This window comes from Canis lupus, chromosome 11 (assembly GCF_048164855.1).
Source record: "Canis lupus baileyi chromosome 11, mCanLup2.hap1, whole genome shotgun sequence".
Classification (NCBI taxonomy): domain Eukaryota; kingdom Metazoa; phylum Chordata; class Mammalia; order Carnivora; family Canidae; genus Canis; species Canis lupus.
The window spans coordinates 52,208,106-52,229,518 of NC_132848.1; the positions used below are offsets into that span (position 1 = coordinate 52,208,106).

The 21,413-nt window shown below is 40.1% G+C and overlaps 1 protein-coding gene across 2 annotated transcripts; it reads left to right on the forward strand.

The window, feature by feature from the left end:
• Positions 1 to 5,892: 5,892 nt before the first annotated feature.
• On the forward strand, positions 5,893 to 19,293 carry EPCAM (epithelial cell adhesion molecule). Of its 2 annotated transcripts, none has more exons than XM_072768262.1 (9): positions 5,893 to 6,023; positions 8,375 to 8,482; positions 8,769 to 9,009; positions 10,096 to 10,161; positions 11,607 to 11,670; positions 13,158 to 13,259; positions 14,055 to 14,255; positions 16,830 to 16,874; positions 18,855 to 19,293. In XM_072768262.1, the coding sequence occupies exons 1-9, from the start codon at positions 5,948 to 5,950 to the stop codon at positions 18,894 to 18,896; spliced, it is 945 nt and encodes a 314-aa protein (XP_072624363.1). In that variant the 5' UTR covers positions 5,893 to 5,947; the 3' UTR covers positions 18,897 to 19,293. The 2 variants fall into 2 exon arrangements, with proteins under 2 accessions (XP_072624363.1, XP_072624364.1); XM_072768263.1 differs by lacking the exon at positions 5,893 to 6,023 and adding an exon at positions 7,034 to 7,137.
• Positions 19,294 to 21,413: the final 2,120 nt, after the last annotated feature.

The following is a 21,413-nucleotide window of genomic DNA, read 5'->3' on the forward strand; positions in this document are numbered from 1 at the left end:
AGTCAGTTATGCATCCCATTCTTGATTTAGGATCCAGCCATGATCTCAGGGTTATGAGATCATATAAGCCCTGCATCAGGATCTGCACTCAGCAGGGATTCTGCTTGAGATTCTCTCTCCCTCTGCCCCTCCTCCCACTTGTGTGCAGACTCTCTGTCTCAAATAAAGAAATATTTTAAAAAAGTAAAAAATAAAAAAAATATTTTTTAAAAAAGAAGCCAGCATTAACCAAAGTGACAGGAAAACTTCATCCTTGATGAACATTATTACAAAACTCTTTTTTTTTTTAAAGATTTTACTTATTTATTCATGAGAGACACACAGAGAGAGAGAGAGAGAGAGAGAGAGAGAGAGGCAGAGGGAGAAGCAGGCTCCATACAAGGAGCCCGATGTGGGACTCGATCCCGGGTCTCCAGGATCACACTCTGGGCTGCAGGCGGCACCAAACTGCTGCACCACCAGGGCTGCCCTACAAAACTCTTTAACAAAATATTAGCAAATAGAATTCTAATTTATAACAAAAATAGTACATTATGATCAGGTGAGGTTTATCCCAGGAATGCTGGGTTAGATTAACATTCAAAAGTCAATGTAATTAAAAAAAATAAATGTTGGATGGAGCTACAGTGTAGCTACAGTGAAATAAGCTAGTCAGAGAAACACAAATACCATATGATTTCGCTCATATGTAGAATTTAGGAAACAAAACAGAAGAACATGTGGAAAGGGGTAAAAACGAGGAGAGACAGGGACACAAACCATAAGAGACTCAACGATAGAGAACAGAGTTGATGGAGGGAGGTGGGTGGGCAGAGGATGGGCTAAATGGGTGGTGGGTATTAAGGAGGGCACTTGTGATGAGCACTGGGTATTACATGTAAGTGATGAATCACCAAATTCTACTCCTGAAACCACTATTAAGTATAATGTTAACTAACTAGAATTTAAATAAAAATTTGGAAGAAAAAATTTTTTAAAGCAACGTAATTTGCCAAATAATAGAAAACAGAAGAAAAATCAAAGGATTATGTCAACAGAGGTAGAAAAACCATTTGACAAAATTTAACCCCCACACACAAAAATATGGGATGCCTGGCTGGCTCAGTTGGTGGAATGTGCAATTTTTGATCTCAGGGTCATGAGTTCAGGGTCCCTATTGGGCATAAGGATTACTTAAAAATAAAATCTTTAAAAAATTTTAACACCTATTTATGATACTCCCAGGAAACTAGAATGTTTTAAAAATGTTTTTCAACCTTAAAAAGGGTATCCATAACAAAGAACCTGCAGCTAATATAATACTTATATTTTTAAAGATTTATTTATTTATTTATTTATTTATTTATTTATTTATTTATTTATTTGAGAGAGAGCACAAGCTCACGAGCAGGTGCACAGGAGCTGGAGGCAGGAGAGGGAGAGAGAATCTCAAGCAGACTCTTCACTGAGTGCAGAGCCCAATCTCATGACACTGAGATCACAACCTGAGCCAAAACCAAGAGTTGGATGCTCAACCGACTGTACCACCCAGGCACCCCAATATAGTACTTTATAGTAAACAATTGAATGCTTTCTCTCTAGGATCAGGAATAAGGCAAGAATAAATAAATAAATAACTAAAATCTTAAAAAATTAAAAGCTAAAACTATGAAAGTTCTACAAGAAAATGATGATAAGACAACAAAGAGTGGTATGATTTCCACATAAATAATATGGGAAGATGTGGGTAAGGGACCTTCAGAAGAGAGAAATAATTATCTTCTACAGTGGGATATGAGCTGATACCGTGTGAAAGGGGAGAAAAAGCAGCTAAACAAAGTGGTTGTGTCTAGTGGAACAAGAATCAGGATGGGAAAGGGAGTGCCTATTTTTTTGTTTTAAATTTTGTAGTACTGGGCAGCCCAGGTGGCTCAGTGGTTTAGCGCCGCCTTCAGCCCAGGGCGTGATCCTAGAGTCCCGGGATTGAGTCCCACATCGGGCTCTCTGCATGGAGCCTGCTTTTCCCTCTGCCTGTGTCTCTGCCCCACTCTCTCATTCTCTCTCTCTGTGTCTCTTATGAATAAATAAATAAAATCTTAAAAAAATTTTTGTAGTACTATTTGATTTTTTTTTATTTTTTTAATGATTTTATTCATCTTATGATCATGCCCTGAGCCAAAGGCAGATGGTCAACCACTGAGCCACCCAGGCATCCCTATTTGACTCTTACACTATGTACATGCATTTCTTTGATAAAAGTAAAAATCCACTGTATTATTTTTAATTATAATAGATATCACCTAATAAGCATCTCTATATTAATGTACTGAACAGTGTACTAAGTACTTATTATATAGCGCTTTATATTTTATAAAAGAATTTCAAGGGTCCAAAGATATGAAAAAGGGTTTTTTTCATGGTTAGGAGTTAGAAGTTTTGCTTTGGAGATAAAGTTCATTTTTTTAATGACAGATAAAATGACGATAAAAATCATACAATATATTAAGGTGGGCTCTAAATATACAAATGCAAGCTTGTTTTATAAAGCTAAACCAGAATAATGGTAATATCCCTTATTTAACAAATAGTAAATCCTATGAAACCTGATTCTTTAGGATATGTGAGTAGAATTAACGAATAGTAGCATAAATATCAAACCATTAACAATGATTATCTAGGAGAAAAAAGGATTTGCTGGGTAGTGGTCAAGAAGAACTTTCATTCTTCATTCTTTTTATCTTTCCTTAAATATTTTATTTTTTTAGTCTCTACACCCAACCTGGGGCTGGAATTTATAATTCCCAGATCAAGAGTTGCATGTTCTACCAATTGAGCCAGGCAGGTGCCCCTCATTCTTCATTCTATTTACTTTTGTTTTTTACTAATATATTACTCATGAAATAACAAAAAAATTAAGAGAGGCAGGTGAGGGGCAGAGGGAGAGGGAGAGAGAGAGAGAATCTTAAGCAGCTTCCACATCTAATGCAAGCCAGAAGCCAGACTCAGTCTCACAACCTTAAGATCATGACCTGATCTGAAATCAAGAGTCTGACACCTAACCAACTGAGCCACCTAAGAACTCCAAAATAACAAAAATTTTAAGAACTAGCAATCCTTTATATTAAATGTTTACACATTATACTTTCCCTTAGCCATCTGCAAGAATAACATTTATCCCATTTAAGGTTTCATTAAATTCACATAAATATGTGCACATACACACATTCCAAAATCTATGTGAAGAAACTACTGTAGGATATGAACTAGGTAATTTTCTCAAAGAAAAATAGGTAGTAGGTAGACAACTAGGCAATTTTTTAAAAATTTCGAGTTGTTTTTTTAAGGAACATGATTATTTTATTTTCTCCAATGCTGATTATATTTAATATGATATAGTTTTACTTTATTTTTTAAAAAATATTTTATTTATTCATGAGAGACACAGAGACACAAGCAGAGGGAGACGCAGGCTCCATGCAGGGAGCCTGCTGTGGGACTCCATCCCGGGTCTCCAGGATCAGGCCCTGGGTTGAAGGCAGCGCTAAACCGCTAAGCCACCCAGGCTGCCTGACATAGTTTTACTTTAAAAGTATCCTTGAGGGGATCCCTGGGTGGCTTAGCGGTTTAGCACCTGCCTTCCGCCCAGGGCATGATCCTGGAGTCCCGGGATCGAGTCCCACGTCGGGCTCCTTGCATGGAGCCTGCTTCTCCCTCTGCCTGTGTCTCTGCCTCTCTCTCTCATGAATAAATAAAACCTTAAAATAAATAAGTAAATAAAATGAACTAGGGGTGGTGGAAGGGGAGGAGGGCGGGGGTGGGGTGAATGGGTGACAGGCACTGAGGGGGGCACTTGACGGGATGAGCACTGGGTGTTATTCTGTATGTTGGTAAATTGAACACCAATAAAAAATAAATTCATTAAAAAATAAATAAATAAATAAAAGTATCCTTGAGGTGCCTGGGTGGCTCAGTTGGTTACGGGTCAGACTCTTCTCTCATGAATAAATAAATAAATAAATAAATAAATCTTAAAAAAAAAAAAAAAAAGTCAGACTCTTGATCTCAGTTCAGGTCTTGTGAGTTCAAGCCCAGAGTTGGGCTTCATGCTAAGTGTGGTGTCTACTTAAAAGGAAAAAAAAACTATCCCTTACATAGGAAGGGAAAAGGAAGTCATAACCAAAATCCCTATTCAATCAATATTTTGTACTACCCATAATATATTTATATATTTTTTTTTTTTTTGAGGGGACTCAACAGGTGTGCCCCACATGACCCTGAGATCAAGACCTGAGCTATCAAGAGTCAGATGCTTAACCAACTGAGCCAACCAGGTGCCCCTATACTACCCATTATTTTCTTATTTTTTTTAAAAGATTTTGAGAGAGAAAGAGTGAGAGAACAGAGGAGGAAGAAGGAGCAGAGAGAGAAGCAGGTTCCTCAAAGAGCAGGGAGCCCAACATGGAGCTCAATCCCAGGACCCTGGGATTATGATTTGAGACTAAGAGGCTTAACCCACTGAGCCACCCAGGTGCCCCTCCCATTATATTTTTATTAACTCGTTTCTCTTCATTTCTATCCATTCTTTGTTTTTGATATTGGTTTTTCTTTTCTTTTCTTTTTTGATATTGGTTTTTCAATTTAGTTCTTATTTGATAGACTGCAGGAGTTTGGTCAGAAAAGCTTCATTTTTAATCTTGTCATTTTTTAAAAAGATTTATTTGCTTGAGGGACACCTGGTTGGTTCAGTGGTTGAACCCCTTGCCTTTGGCCCAGGGCATGATCCTGGAGTCCCCGGATCGAGTCCTACGTCGGGCTCCCTGCATGGAGCCTGCTTCTCCCTCTGCCTGTGTCTCTGCCTCTCTCTCTCTCTCTCTCACGAATAAATAAAATCTTAAAAAGAAAAAAAAAACTGATAAGATTTTCTTATGAAGTCAATCATCTTACTTAACGTTCAAGAACTTGAACTTAAACAAGTATTTGATTGAATTCATTTGCACTTATTCTTTGTTTCTACTTCTCTGTATTTTCGAAGGACTCAACAACGTTCTGCAATATTAAAGCTGGAATCACCTCAATTCTCAGCGTTTGGCTCTCTGAGGACATCTTTTGTTACACCTTCAAGTACTAAAAATGCTTATAACAGGGAAAAGAATGAAACTGTAAAGAACAAGAATTTCTCAACCACAGAACCAGGGAGAGTTCTTTTCTAGTTTCTTTCTTTTTCTTTCTTTCTTTCTTTCTTTCTTTCTTTCTTTCTTTCTTTCTTTCTTTCTTTCTTTCTTTCTTTCTTTCTTTTCTTTTCTAGTTTCAAAGGAGTGTGACTGCCAGGTGCGGCTCAAAGGTCGACTTTTTTTTTTTTTCTTTTTTCTTTTTTTTTTTTTTTTATTGTGGTTCCGACCGTACTCCGGCTTCCCTTGTATTCCATTTTAGCTTCCAGCTTCCTGTTCCCAACTTCTCCCTCTTTGTTTCAGGCCCCATCTCTCCCAGGTCCCAGGTTCGGAGTCGTGCTGCCTCCGGCAGAAGGAAGACTCCGTTTTTTCCCGACTTTCTCGGTGGCCACCAAGAGTCCCGCCGGCTGTCGCGGCCGCAGCCCACCGCCCTCCAGCTCCCGCGGGCCCAGGGCGGAGCACCTGCCGCGGCGCCGCCCGCGAGCACCTGCCCCCCCCCGCCCCCCGCAGGCGGTGACTCACGCGGGGCCCCGCGGGCAGAGGTGAGCGGCCCGGGGCGGGGCCGGGGGCGGGGCCGGCAGGTCCGGCAGGTCCGCTCCGCCCCGCCGCGGCCGCAGAGCGCGCAGTCCCTCGGCGAGCTCGCACCGCCCGTCCGCCCGCCCGCCCGCCCGCGCCCCGCCGCCGAGCTCCCGCCGCCCCGCGCCTCCCAGGCCCCCGCCCCGGCCGGCCCCGGGCTCCCGCCGCCCCGCGCCCCCCGCGCCCCCCGCGCCCCGCGGCCCCTCGACGACGACGCGCGCGGCATGGCGCGGCCCCAGGTCCTCGCGTGCGGGCTGCTGCTCGCGGCGGCCACCGCGGCGGTGGCGGTGGCTCAGAGAGGTAAGGAGCGGAGTCGCGGGCTCGGGCGGCGCGGCCGGGCCCCGCGTCCGAGGCCGACCCGGTGGGGAGGGCGCGGGAGGCGGCCGCCGGGGAGCCGCCCCACCCCGCCCCTCCCCTCCCCGCCGCTCTGCGCGGCTCCCGGGGAAGCTGGCCCGCGGCCGGGGGAGGGGCGGGGCCGGGGCCGAGGGGCCTCCGCGCGGAGTTGGCGGCCGCCCCCCTCCCCCTCCCCCCCTCCCCCCGGGCGCGGGCCGCTGGCCCCGGATGTGCGCCTCGCGCGGGCACAGGTGGCTGCGGGGAGGCCGGGCCGCGCGCACCTGCGCGGGAGCAGGTCCTGGGCCGCAGCGCCTGGCGCGTTGCCCCCTCGTGTAAGGCTCGTGGGGGTCAGGCCGAGTGCGCTGCGGGGACCCCAGAAGCCCCGATGACTGTAGAGGGTGGAAACAAACCCCCGCGATCCCGCCCGCCCCCCGAGAGAATCCCTCGGTCGATGACCAGGACGTCTGTCTCCTAGACGTTTGCTGTGAACCTTGCCCTAAACCGAAACCCGGTTTCACATCTTGTGAGCGAAAGTGTTTTTACTCCCGCAGAACGTGCAGAGTTGTCCATTTCTTTCGGGCCTGGAAACCGCGGTTTCAAAGGGGTGACGAAACAATCTCGGGGAGGAAGGTAGCGCCATTATCCACGTATTGGACGTGTGATTTGATTACAGTTTTCGTTTTCTTCGTTCGGAATAAACAACTTGTCTGCCGCCTCCTGCTAGTCTGTAAGATGGAGGCCAGGAGTGAAGCGGCAGTTGGCCAGAGCTGCCCCGAACCGTCTCTATGCGTCAACGGGGCATGGGCCTGATGCGTTATACTTTCACAAGAATGGCAGTTTTTCTAGCTCAGGATAAGGCTAAGTACTTAAATTGCTTTAAAGTGATGCTAGTTGCTCTAGTTGTATGTTCAGAAAGTCTGTACCTGATTGGTTCTCTTTTAAATTTCACATCCCCTGGCCACGCAAAGGTGCTTTTGAGCCGAAAAGAGCAAGAGTGCTGCATAAGGCTTTAGCTCCTTGAGGGCAGCCACTGTCTCCTTTTGTGATCCCAACACAGTTTAGTGCTGGATGGATTATTCAGGTGGTTCATATTAATCATAATTTTTCTAAAAAGATTTTATTTATTCATTCATTCATTCATTCATTCATTCATTCATTCATTCATTCATGAGAGACCCACAGAGGCAGACACAGGCAGAGGGAGAAGCCAACTCCATGCAGGGGGCCCAATGCGGGACTCAATCCCAGACCCGGGATCATGACCTGAGCCGAAGGCAGCTGCTCAGCCCTTGAGCCACCCATGTGCCCTAATCATAATTTAAACGGGGAATGGTTAAAGCCAACTTGAGATATGAAGGAGCTATATAAAAATTTGGCTTGTCACAGTGGTTTTTGTTGTTAATGATCGCATTTTCTTAGCTGGACAATTAAAAGGAACTAGAGGGGCTTGCCAATTTGAAGTTACAACGAACTTTTGAGATAGTCAAAGATATAACTGTTAAACTGGCATTGATATCCAGGATAAGCTTTGCCATATCACTTTAAAAGTTGGGTACTAGGATTTCATTTGGTTAGGAAGGCCACAAACAAAAGTACCCCAAGTTCATTTGAAAGTATAATTTTTTCCAAGGGTTATGTTACCATTAAGCTTAAAAGCAAGCATCTCTTTTTAAGAAAATGGCCTTGGGAGGAGGGCGGAAATGTGAGTTATTCACAGATCCTAGGATTGGAATTGTTGAGTTTCTCCGGAAAAGAGTCCGTAGCTAACAAGCAAGGGTTTGTTCAGCAGTACCTGGGGAGAAAAGGATCTGAGACTGGGAGAATCATGGAGGCAAAGCTGAATACGATGTTTGCATGGCTGTTATTGGCTTAACAAAATCAAATTGGGAATACATGCAAATTAGACTATGTGTCTGTAAAATATATACAAACTATTCACCATACTATGAGCCATTCAAATTAGAGCTGAAAAAGAAAACACTTGGGACCTTTTTTTTTTTTTTTTAATTTATTTATTCAGAGGGAGAGAGAGAGAGGCAGAGGGAGAAGCAGGCTCCATGCAGGGAGCCTGATGTGGGACTAGATCCTGGGTCTCCAGGATCACACCCCAGGCTGCAGGCGGCGCTAAACCGCTCTGCCACCGGGGGTGCACTTGGGACCATTTTTAAAGACTTTGTGGCCCTGTAACTTAGGCATTGTTGTTAGAGTATAATTTAGCTGAGACACCAGAGCTCATAGTTGGACTCACATTTTATTTTATTTATTTTTAAAAAAGACTCACATTTTAAAGTGGGATTTTGTTTTTTTCATTTATCTAGCATGTATCTGTGAAAACTACAAACTGACCACAAACTGCTCTTTGAACATAAATAATCAGTGCGAATGTACTTCAATTGGTGCACAAAATTCTGTCATTTGCTCAAAACGTGAGTAGAATATTCTCATTGCCCTTAAAAATTGTATTTTGACTTAGCCTTCTTTAATTGATGTGTCTGGAATCAGAAGCATTTTTTTGGCTCAAATTTGAATCGTGTTATTTTGTCAAAATTATCTCCTTGCTGAATCTTCTTAAAATTTATAAAGTGAACGTGGGAGCATGTCAGTCTGCTGTGATCTTTGGCTCTGGGAGTTTGGAGTTAAATTAAAAATTTTTTTTTCCTTAAGCATAAAACTGTAGTTACTTTGCAGTGTAACATTAAGCTTACCTTTCAGTGGCAACCAAATGTTTGGTTATGAAGGCAGAAATGACCGGCACAAAGTCTGGGAGAAGAGCGAGACCTGAGGGAGCTTTCCAGAATAACGACGGGCTCTATGATCCCGACTGTGATGAGAAGGGGCTCTTTAAAGCCAAGCAGTGCAATGGCACCACCACGTGCTGGTGTGTGAACACTGCTGGGGTCCGAAGAACTGATAAGGACACTGAAATATCCTGCACTGAACGAGTGAGGACCTAGTGAGTTTGGCTGCTCATATTCCTTGTTTTCATGCTTTTCAGATTCGTTTAAGTAAAGTTATTTTTGAATATGTAATATGATTTGGTGGTTTAGAATTCAAAAGGAGAGGAAAGAATATATATACAGTGAAAGCTTCCATTTTATCTCTACCCCCCAGCTACCCAGTTTGTTATATAACCCTCCAGAGATATTTTATGAATTCACTAGCAATATGTTGTTCTTATTTTAACAATTTTTTCTTGTGGCAGCATACTAAACATGATTTTCCTCTTCTATGTTTTTTCCCCTCTTCTATTTTTATTTAACACTTCAGATCTTAAAGTTGGATTAGTGTTCAGATCTTAAAGTTCAGATTTAAAGTTCTTAAAGTTCAGATCTTAAAGTTGGATTGCGGTTAAATGTAGTGAAAACTGTAAGCTGTTTATATATTTGTTCATTTATTGTGTTTTAAAACCAGATACGGTTAGTGCTGAAACTAGTATTGGACTACATGTTAACTAACTAGAATTTAAATAAAAAAAAAAAAAAAAACGAGGTATGTTTGTCTCGGATTTATGCATTGAAAAGGAATAGAAACACTCGAGCTAGCTTAAGCAAAAAAGATTTTATTAAAGGTGACTAGAGCTGGAAAGTTATCCAGACCAAGGCAGACACTCTCTCCTTTGGTGTTCTGGAGCCTCAAGGTCACTTTTCTCTGTTTCTCTCAGTGCCTTTAGGTCTCTTCCCTTGAACATGGCCTGGCATGACCAGCTAAGCCTTGGCTTTACATGACCTTGGGTATTGTGACCCAAAGCCAGAGGTTGACTTGTTTGAAAGGTGTTTTCTTAAGAAAGAAAAGGAAAAAGGAAGGGAAGGAAGGAAGAGAGAGAGATAGAGAGATGTTTTCTCCTGGATGAGTGCTTTATAAGCAATGTGTGTGGGGGCCAAGGAAGAAATTAAGGGCAAACCTATTGCATAAATCTTTTCCTGTTGATTATACTGTGGTTCCACTTGGGAATTTTGCTACTAGCTTATCAGGAAAATACTATAAAAGGTTGAGTTGGTATGGTCAGTTAATAAATAAATACTGTTTTTTTGCTTTACAGCTGGATCATCATTGAATTAAAACACAAAACAAGAGAAACACCTTATGATACACAAAGTTTGCAAAAGTACGTATTGTTAAGTGCATTATATTTGCACAGTTGATACTCAGATCTTCCTTCTACACCATTAGAAAAACTTGTACAAGTCTTAATGCTTTTTTATATTTATGAAACATAAGATACCATCAGTAATATTTTAATCTTATTTTGAAATAGAGTTGCAAGAATAGTACAGATTCCTATAGTACTCTTCACTCAGATTCACCAATGAATGTTTTACCCCATTTTCTTTTTATATAGGTACATGTATGTGTACTTTCTATATCTACCTAAACACGTATAGATATTTTTGAAGAATATAGGCAAATTATTTCATAGAATGTCTCTCAGATTTGGATTTATATGAAATTTCCTTAAATCCAAGTTAAGCATTTTTGACAGAAAAACTACTTAAGTGATTTTGTGTCCTTCTTAGTACTTCATGTCAGGAAGTACATGATGTATTCTTGTCCTTTATTAGTGATAACTGTGGTTAAGGGGATATCAGGTTTGTAATATACAGTTACTGTTTACCTCTGTAATTTTTTTAATTAAAAAAATTTTTTTAAAGATTTTATTCATTTATTTGAGAGAGAGAGCACAAGCAGAGGGGGGTAGCGGCAGAGGCAGAGGGAGAAAGATTCTGCACTGAGCCTGTTGTGGGGCTTGATCTCAGGACCCTAGGATCCTGACCTGAGCTGAAGGCCAATGCTTAGCATACTGAGCCACGTAGGCACCCCACCTTTTTGTAATTAATAAATATAATCTGTGGACAGATACTAGGATCCTGTATAAATACCCTGTTTCTAATCAAGCATCAGTAAATGATTCTAGCCTGAATCAGTTATTATTATGATAGTTGCAGAATGGCATAACTTTTTTTTTTAAGATTTTATTTGAATAAATATTTATTTATTTGAATGAATATTAATAAATAAATAAATAAATAAATAAATAAATAAATAAAGGCAGACACAGAGGGACACAGAAGGCAGAGACAAAGAGAGAGGGAGAAGCAGGCTCCTTGCAGGGAGCCTGATGTGGGACTAGATCCCAGAATTCCGGGATCACACCCTGAGCCAAAGGCAGACGCACAACCACTGAGCCACCCAGGAGTACTGGCATAACTATTTTAAAACAAGGTTGGTTAATGATAATTCTAGAGCTTGAACTACCTGCTTAGATAAAAACTAGTGCTTGGATGCCTGGGTGGCTCAGTGGTTGAGGGTCTGCCTTGGGCTCAAGGCATGATCCTGGGGTCCTGGGATGGAGTCCCACATTGGGCTCCCCACAGGGAGTCTCCTTCTCCCTCTGCCTATGTCTCTGCCTCTCTCTGTGTCTCTCATGAATAAATAAGTAAAATCTTTAAAAAATAAATAAAAATAAAAAGTAGTGCTTCTTAAAAAAAATAGTGCTGCTTAATGTTGTGTAGTATGCTTTTTTCTAAGACAAAGATTTTTAATTATTTACAGTGCACTTAAGGAGACACTCAAAAACCGTTATCAACTGGATCCAAAATACATCACAAATATTCTGGTAAGATTTTTGTTTTTAGTAAATGAGCTTCAGAAAGTTGGTGGGTGATAGTATGGTTTGGGTATGACTTCTGGTAGTGGTCAAACTGCATTTGACTAACACTTTAAACCCTGGACACTTAACTCAATTTCCTATTGTTGTTTTCCTTCCCTAACCTTTAAAAACCTCAGTTTTACCCTTAAGGAAAATATCCTGGTTGAAAAATACTTGAATAATGTGATGAAATTTCTTCAAGGCAGAAAATTGATGTCATTTTTAAGGATAGGAAGGAATATGCCTTTTTGCCTATTTAAAGCAGAACATGGTAAATGTATAGTGCATTTTGGACTGCATTTCTTTAGCATTTTATTTTTAAAGTACTTCTAACCAAATAAGATGGTTTATTTTTTGTTTGTTTTGTTTTTTTATTTTTTTTTTATTTTTTGTTTTATTTTTTTATTTTTTGAATGTTTTGTTTTTTTTAAAATAAGGTCTATAACCAATGTAAGGCTTGAACTCAGGACCTTGAGATCCAGAGTCACATGCTGGGCAGCCCCAGTGGCACAGCGGTTTAGCGCCACCTGCAGCCCAGAGTGTGATCCTAGAGACCCTGGATCGAGTCCTACATCAGGCTCTCTGTATGATGCCTGCTTCTCCCTCTGCCTGTGTCTCTGCCTCTTTCTCTCTCTGACTCTATGAATAAATACATAAAATCTTAAAAAAAAAAAAAAAAAAAGAGTCACATGCTATACAGACTGAGCCAGCCAGGCACCCTCTAAATAAGATTCTTTTGTTTTTCAAATAAGATATTTTAATATCTTGTTTTAAATTTTTTTCAAGGGGAGAAAATTATCTTTTGAAAAGAAAATTTGCATCATCCTAACCTTTAGTTGCATTGCTGTCTTGTTTCTCTTGGATAGATTTTAAAACTTCCCACGGATTTTTATTTATTTTTTTTAAAGATTTTATTTATTTATTCATGAGAGAGAGACATAGACACAGGCAGAGGAAGAAGCAAGCTCCCTGCAGGGAGCTCGATGTGGGACTTGATCCCACGACCCCAGGATCACCCCCAGGATCACGCCGCTGTGAGCCAAAGACAGATGCTCAATCACTGAGTCACCCAGGCACCCCTTCCCAAAGATTTTTTTTTTTTTTTTTTTTAAAGATTTTATTTATTTATTCATGATAGTCACAGAGAGAGAGAGAGAGGCTCAGAGACACAGGCAGAGGGAGAAGCAGGCTCCGTGCACCGGGAGCCCGACGTGGGATTCGATCCCGGGTCTCCAGGATCGCGCCCTGGGCCAAAGGCAGGCGCCAAACCGCTGCGCCACCCAGGGATCCCTTCCCAAAGATTTTTAAATAAGAGTTACCCACTAATGGAAAGGAACACTGACATATGTAGATTACAGAACATCAAAAACTGAATATTCTGATAATTGAACCATATTTTTAGATGATTTTGGTTGTACCAATATTAATTTAGTATTTTTAATTTTTCCCCCCAGTATGAGAATGATCTTATCACTATTGATCTGATGCAAAATTCATCTCAGAAAGCTCAGAATGATGTGGACATAGCTGATGTGGCTTATTATTTTGAAAAAGATGTGAGTATAATCTCCCTTATTTTATTCCTGTGTTTAGAAATGACTATAATGTCTGGCATGCTTCGTGGATTCAAGATCTTTCATCATCTTTTTCTCCACATCAGCCACACCTCTGTTCTCCTAGTGGTTCTTGTGCTGCAGTTAACTTAGTCCTCATCCCTCCCATGTACATTCCTCACCTTTCTGACCTGTTTGTTATATATTTATGGCTTTTTTTCAAATTCTTTTACCTACATTATTTTCTCATAATTCTTACCTATCACGTCCTTGATAGTTACTTCGTTTGTGTGTGTGTAGCCTTCCATTATAATGTCCATGAACAAGAAGTTATGTTAGAAATGCTGTATGTGATTAATCAACCAGTGTGATGAAAATAGTTTGTTTCTACTTTAATATATTACAAAAAAAATGAATATACTTTAATATATTCTAGTGAGCCATCGTCTGATGAAACCTGAGATTTACCTCAAATAACTAACTGGCCCAGGGGGGAGGAGGAGAAGCAGAAGGATAGAAGAATGGATTGAACAAGTTGGCCGAATGTTGCTATTGTTGAATCCAGGATGATAGGGATAACAGAAATTCGTTATACTATTCTTTTTACTTTCGTATATGTTTGGCAATTTCCCGCAGCAAAAAGGTTTTTTTTAGAGTTTCAGCATATGAGATTGTTACCACTGAAACCACAAAGATCCTTGGTAGCAGTTCTTTCTGTGTATAATTGGCAAGTAATTCTATGTGGCCATGGTCGGTTTTCTTAAGTATTTTAAATTGCTTTTCTCCTTCTCCATACAGGTTAAAGACGAATCCTTGTTCCATTCCAGTAAAATGGACCTAAGAGTAAACGGGGAACAATTGGATCTGGATCCTGGTCGAACTGCAATTTACTATGTTGATGAAAAACCACCTGAATTTTCAATGCAGGGTCTACAAGCTGGTATTATCGCTGTCATTGTGGTTGTGACACTAGCAGTTATTGCTGGAATCGTTGTGCTGGTGAGTATAGAACAAGTCAACTTTCACTTAAGGGCATTTTCCAGAACATATTAATGAAACATCTTCATTTTTTATAATTCTGTGTAGTGAATGAATCTCTTGCATCTGGTCTTTTTTTTTTTTTTTTTTTTTAAGATTTTATTTCTTTATTCATGAGAGACCCAGAGAGAGAGAGGCAGAGACACATGCAGAGGGAGAAGCAGGCTCCATGCAGGGAGCCAGACATGGGACTCGATCCTGGTCTCCAGGATCATGCCCTGGACTGAAGGTGGCGCTAAACTGCTGAGCCACCCGGGCTGCCCAACATCTGGTCCTTTTTTATAAAACAGTCACTTTATGAAGCAAGAAAGGATACTAGCTGGAGAAAAGCTTGTAGCCGAGCACCTCATAGGTCACTTATGTTGCTATCAAGCAGCAGATGTCCTTTAGCTCTCACTGCAGATAGTCCTGACAGTCCTGCTAGCGTCAGTGCAAAATACCCGAACTCCCAAACCATTTAATGAAACAACAGAACACCAACTAAAGTTAGTTTGGAAAGGATTAAAAGTGGTAACTATGAAAAGCAGTTGTAAACAAAAGATTAGCAAATCGAATGTAGCAGTGCTTCAGATGGAGAAGGTACCACCTGAACAGACAGGGTTTATTCTAGAAATGTAAAGGTGCTCCAGCATTAGAAAATCTTAACAATATAGCAGAATTCAGAAATAGAAGTGAGAGTATGTGGGAACTTATGTTTTCAGCTCAATGGAATTATACTCAGCTGTCTACTGGAAGAAAACAAAAGTTGAATTCCCATTTCACCTCATCAGGGCGAGCTATATTGCTCAACAGTATGAATGGCACATTATGCATAGCACACCATATTCAAACACATATTCCAATTGGATTATGGTTAAAATGTTTAAAAAATTAGAACCAGTCTTAAAATTAATTTAGGAAATGTTTGTACAATCTTGTGGTAACCAAATAAAGCAAGAAATCTAGAATCCATGAATGAAAATACACATATTTCAGTAAATTGAAATTAAACATTTTATATGGCAAAGATACTATAAAGTAAAAATATCAACAGTCGGTTAGGAGAAAATGTAATGCATAAAGCCAGAAAGACTGTTATACATAATATAAAACAAGTTCTTACAAATTGATGAGAACATTAAATAAAGCATAGCAGAAGTCATGGATATATGATTTACAGAAGAAATCCAGATGGAAAATAAACACATGAGAGAATGATAGAAAACAAACTGTCCTATAGAAATGAAAGCACAGGTGGAAGGGGAGGAGGGCGGGGGGTGGGGGTGAATGGGTGACGGGCACTGAGGGGAGCACTTGACGGGATGAGCCCTGGGTGTTATTCTGTATGTTGGCAAATTGAACGCCAATAAAAAATAAATTTATTATTTAAAAAAAAAAAGCACAGGTACATAGGAAGCATGGTCAAGGTTATGTATTGTGTTGTTGCTAGTAAGGATGAATCTGGAAACAACCTGAGTGTACATCTGTGGGAGAACAGAGGAGTAGATTGTGGAATATCCGTGATATGGAGTAAAGTTATTAAAAAGAATGAGTACAATCTGTATCTTTTAATCTGGAAAGGTTCCTGTGCTGTTAATACAGGCTGTGCAAGGAGAGAAATGATATTGTATGATCCCACTTTTTTAGACTGCCCCCCCTTCCCCAAAACTCATACATATAAGTTTCTGTGTATTTTTTTTGTGTGTGTATATTTTTGTTAGGATAGAACAAAATGGCATACCAAGCTGTTAGATTTTATTAAAGATTGTTCGTGGATTTCTTAGTACAATTTGTTGTTGTTGTTTGTTTCACTGGTTGTAGTAGGTTTTTTGTTTTGTTTTGTTTTGTTTTTTTGTAGTAGGCTTTTTGTTGTTCCAAAAGATTTTGGGTTGGGGGGGAAAGGGTCTCAAAAGTGTTCTTAATTTTTTAAAATGGTATTTTATTTAAATTCTATTAGCATATAGTATATTACTGGTTTCAGAGGTAGAGTTCCGTGATTCATCATGTGGATATAACACCCAGTGCCCATTACATCACATGCCCTCCTTAATGATCATCACCCCAGTTATCCTGTACCCCCACCCTTCTTCTCTTTTTTTGAAATATGCAGTGTTATATTACTTTCAAGTATACGATGCAATGAAATACAATTCTATACATGACTCAGTGGGCATCATGATAAGTATAGGCTTTTTTTTTTCTTTATAGTAGGAAAATTTTATTTTTATTTTTTTAAGATTTTGTTTATTTATTCATGAGAGACACACAGAAAGGCAGAGACACAGGCAGAGGGAGAAGCAGGCTCCATGTAGGGAGTCTGACATGGGACTCGATCCTGGGTCTCTAGGGTCACACCCTGGGCTTAAGGCAGCGCTAAACCGCTGAGCCACCCAGGCTGCCCTAGTAGGAAAATTTTAATTTAAGAAATAACGTCTGTGAATAGATTTTTAAATTCAGATAGGAATTATGTCCATTAAAAGCATTTGTGTGTCAGTTTAGATCAACTTTTTCTTTGGATACCAGTCCTAAAATAATAATCATTTTTCTTCCATTCAGGTTATTTCCAGAAAGAACAGAATGGCAAAGTATGAGAAGGCTGAGGTAAATGAATTACTTTATTTTAAAAATCCGTTTTTAATCTTTACTCCTGATAATCACTGTACCTTCCTAGATACTGATAGGACTCAATTATACTGGAGCCCCTTTATAGTGTATAGTCCTTAGAGTCTTAGGGATTGCCTTTCATTGCTCTTAACTTACATTCCCTTTTTTTTTTTTTAAGATTTTATTTATTTGAGACAGGGAACGAGCATAAGTCGGAGGGAGAGGGAGAAGCAGACTCCCTGCTGAGCAGGGAGCCCAGTGAGGGCTTTAAACCCAGGACCTTGAGATCATGACCTGAGCCAGCCACCCAGGTGCACCCTCCCCCCTTTTAAGATTTTATTTATTAGAAAATAGCATGCCACATAGCACATAGTACATGTGTGTGTACACAAGAAGACTCCCCGCTGAGGGGATGATAGGATGCAGGGTTCAATCCCAGGCCCCTGGGATCATGACCTGGGCTGAAGTCAGACACCGGACCAAATGAGCCATCCATGTGCCCCTTCCTTTCTCTTGCATGAGTTCCATGGTAGACTAGCTAATATTGAATTCTGTCTCAAAGAATAGTGGGATAGGAAGCCTACAATTTTTGTTTGACAAAGTGTCAACTTCTGGTGGAATCTTTTAGAGGCATACTCTGGATTCACATTAGAGAAACTCAGTGTGACTGATGACCTGTTTACTGTCTCTGTCCCAGTGAAGTAATCATTTTGAAAAAGACCTTAATTTATATTCTAGTGAATTTGTTACATGCTAACTAGTCATGTACATTAGTGTGGAAACAGATGATTAGCATGTCAGTCACTTGGAATCAGATGTGAAACACACTTGTTCCTGAACCCTCTCAATACCATTTTCAGTATACCAACCAATTTTTACATTTTTGTGCGTTTATCTGTAATTGTATATGTGCTTCTTAGTAATATTTTACCAAGAAACATAGAAATGTAAAAAAGTATTGAAAACAATCTAATAGAAGTAGAAAGTTGTAAGATTTTCTTTTCCCCCCATATCATAGTTGATCATCTGGCTTACCAAGTTTGGTGACTACAGATCTAGGGGATGGACAGACTCTCCCTGAACTGAAACGTAACAGAAAGTTGGAATAACAATGTAGTGTTTTGATTAAGAGCAATGTAGACGTGGGTTTAACTACTTATTAGCTGAGTAGGCAAGTTATTTAACTTCAAGCTTCCATGTTTCCTTATCTATAATTGGGATATAATATTACAGACTTGTTGCAAGAATTAAACAAAGTAGTCTGTAGAAGGCAGTTGGTCTCATACATGCCACATAGCACAATGTTTGCCAGCAGTAGTAGTTTCCATTACCTGGTCTCAGCTCTGCCTATAACTAATTGTGTGATCTGGGACAAATCACTTACCCCTGAACTTTAATTTCCTCATCTGTAAAGTTAAAAGATTGATAATAGAAAATATATTGATTCTTACTAGATGTAAAAGTGGCATACATTTAATAAAATCCTTATCCATTGTTTTTAATTTTTTTAATTTTTTTAATTTTTTTTTTTTTTTTTTTTTTTTTTAATTTTTTTTATTTATTTGTGATAGTCACAGAGAGAGAGGCAGAGACACAGGCAGAGGGAGAAGCAGGCTCCATGCACCGGGAGCCTGATGTGGGATTCGATCCCGGGTCTCCAGGATCGCGCCCTGGGCCAAAGGCAGGCGCCAAACCGCTGCGCCACCCAGGGATCCCCTTATCCATTGTTAAAGATACAGCTCACCTACTACTCCCCTCCACCCCCATCACTTTGGCTAGCTTACCTCCAAATAGCAGGGTGGGTCATGCATTCAGTGTGTGCTTCCTTGTAGTACATTTTACCTGTTCCAAATAAGGTTCATAAATGTGGGAGAGAATTGTCTTGATTCCCCCCACCTTTTTTTTTTTTTAAACTATTTTCAGGATGAACAAAAGGTTGGAAAATTATTTTAATTTTTTTCTCTTTTTCTATTTCAGATAAAGGAGATGGGTGAGATGCATAGGGAACTCAATGCATAATGACTATAATTTGAGGAGTAACTACAAGAAGGAAAATTAGATTACAAATGTATGAGCATGGGGACAAAGAGATCTTTGAGGACTATTATTTTGTTAGTTAACATCTTCTCTTTGTAGTAGTGAAACCTGTACTCTGTATATGAGCAGCTTCAAATTGACTTTACCAATCTTAAAATTTGACCACAGTGTCCTATTTTGCAGATCTGATATAAAAACCAGAACTTGGCATAGTTAAAATTATTTATGAGGTGTGTGCCTTAAATAGGCTTCCACAGTAGAGTTTGAATGACTCCTGTCTCATCCATTTGTGATTGAGAGCTGCCTTTCTATTTACTTTGAGTCTTGTACATATAAACATTTTTTTACAACCTGTGAAATAAAACATTTTAAAACTGAATTTCCTAACTCTTCATTTGACTCCTATTGAATCAAATTTCGTAGTATATACATAAGGTAACAGGTTGAGAAATGCTCTGAATCCAACTACAAATTACAGTTTTGTATGAGTACTTACAGTCCTGTGTATTTAATATAAAATGTATAACCTAGAATGTGTAACTTCTGACAGGAAAATCAAACAGTTTTATTTTATTTTTTTTATTTTTTTTTTATTTTTTATTTTTTTTAAACAGTTTTATTCTGAATGAATCTACGTTTGTTTTAAACAAATTGGCATTTTGGCAAACACTCATGTCCTGGGGCAGAATTGATGGAGAACGTTGTGAACCATGAGTGCTGTGGTTGGTTGAGTTAAAGCACCAGTTATTCAACATCTTACGTAATGAGTAATCATAGTGCAAACACATTTTATATGAAATTAAACTATCCTGAAGTATTTTGCTTTCAATAGGAAATTTCTTCAAACACTATGAAAAGAACAACATTAAAATATAAAAGCTAGATTGAACATTTACTGAAGATTTTTGTCCCTTCTGTAGCAGGCCGAACTCTAGGATGGCCCCAAGATTTCTTATCTCTGGTGTATATGCTTTATATATTCCTTTCCCCAAGACTGTGGATAGGGCCTGTGAAGATGATGGACTGCCACTCCAAAGTTGTTCCATTTTATGGCAAAGGCCAGGGGATTTTAGGTATTGATGTGATTAAGATCCCTAATAATTTGACTGAATTAAGAGAGAAATTTTAACAGCCCCTGGAGAGAGGAGACAAGAAATACAAACTATAGATGTGCTCTCCCTTTAGCCTTAAAGCAAACTGCCATGTTGTAGAGACGGTTACCTATCAGGAAACAGCAGGAGGCCAGGTGGTTGGGGGTGGGGTGGGGTGGAAGGACCTCAGTCCCATAACCTCAAGAACTGAATTCTGCTGACCAGTAAGCTTGGAAGAGGACCCAGCTCGAGGAGATCACAATCCTGCCCGTCATCACTGCAGTCCTGAGACCCTGAGAAAAGGATCCACTTAGGTGATGCCTATACTCCTGACTCATGGAAACTGAGATAATAAATGTTTGTCGGGCAGCCCTGGTGGCGCAGCGGTTTAGTGCCCCCTGCAGCCCAGGGCGTGATCCTGGAGACCCTGGATCGAGTCCCACCTCAGGCTCTCTGTATGATGCCTGCTTCTCCCTCTGCCTGTGTCTCTGCCTCTCTCTCTCTGTCTCTATGAATAAATAAATAAAATCTTAAAAAAAAAAAAACACTTAAAAAAATAAATAAAATTAAAAAAAATAAATGTTTGTCTTCAGATGCTAAATTTCTGGTAATTTGTTATGCAGCAAAAGAAATTGATAGAGCCAGCAGAAAGTAATGAGAACGTTAAAGAGAATGGGAATAGGGGGATCCCTGGGTGGCTCAGCGGTTAAGCGCTTTGGCCCAGGGTGTGATCCTGGAGTCCTGGGATCCAGTCCCATGTCAGGCTCCCTGCATGGAGCCTGCTTCTCCCTCTGCCTGTGTCTCTGCCTCTTAATTCTCTCTCTCTCTCTCTCATGAATAAATAAAATCTCAAAAAAAAAAAATGGAAATAGCAGATAATATGGAGCAGCCATTACCCCCAGGGCTGGGAGGGCACACAAAAAAGAGCTCTATTTTCTGCTAAGCCCCATTCACTGGGCTGAGATCCCAGACCTTGTGGGAGAGGGCAGTGTGGCTCCCCGAAGAGCTGAGAAGTTGCTGTGAGGCTTTCCAGGTGAAAACCTGCCCTCTAGGACAGAAGCCCTCAAACTACAGCCTACAGCCTGGGCCACTGCCTGTTTTTACATAGTCTGGGAGGTAAGAATGGTTTTTGGCGTTTTTAAATGTTTGAAAATAATATTCCCTGGTATGTGAAAGTCACATGAAATAAAAATGTCAGTATCTATAAAGTTCTGTTGGAGCACAGCTTTGTCCATTTATTGTATGTGGCTATTTTGCACTACAGCAAAAAGAATTGAATAGTGTTGGACCCAATGGCTGGTACAACCTAAAATATTCTTTCTGGTGCTTTATAGGAAAACATTTAATGACCTTTGCTCTAGGGTGCTGGGGAAAAGCTATTCATAAGGAGGTGGCGTGCCAGACACCA

Coding starts and splice junctions, on each gene's coding strand:
- EPCAM (XM_072768262.1), top strand. CDS start 5,948: ATGGCGCGGCCCCAGGTCCTCGCGTGCGGGCTGCTGCTCGCGGCGGCC. Junction 9,010..10,095: donor ACTGAACGAGTGAGGACCTA/GTGAGTTTGGCT, acceptor TTTGCTTTACAG/CTGGATCATCATTGAATTAA. Junction 11,671..13,157: donor AATACATCACAAATATTCTG/GTAAGATTTTTG, acceptor TTTTCCCCCCAG/TATGAGAATGATCTTATCAC.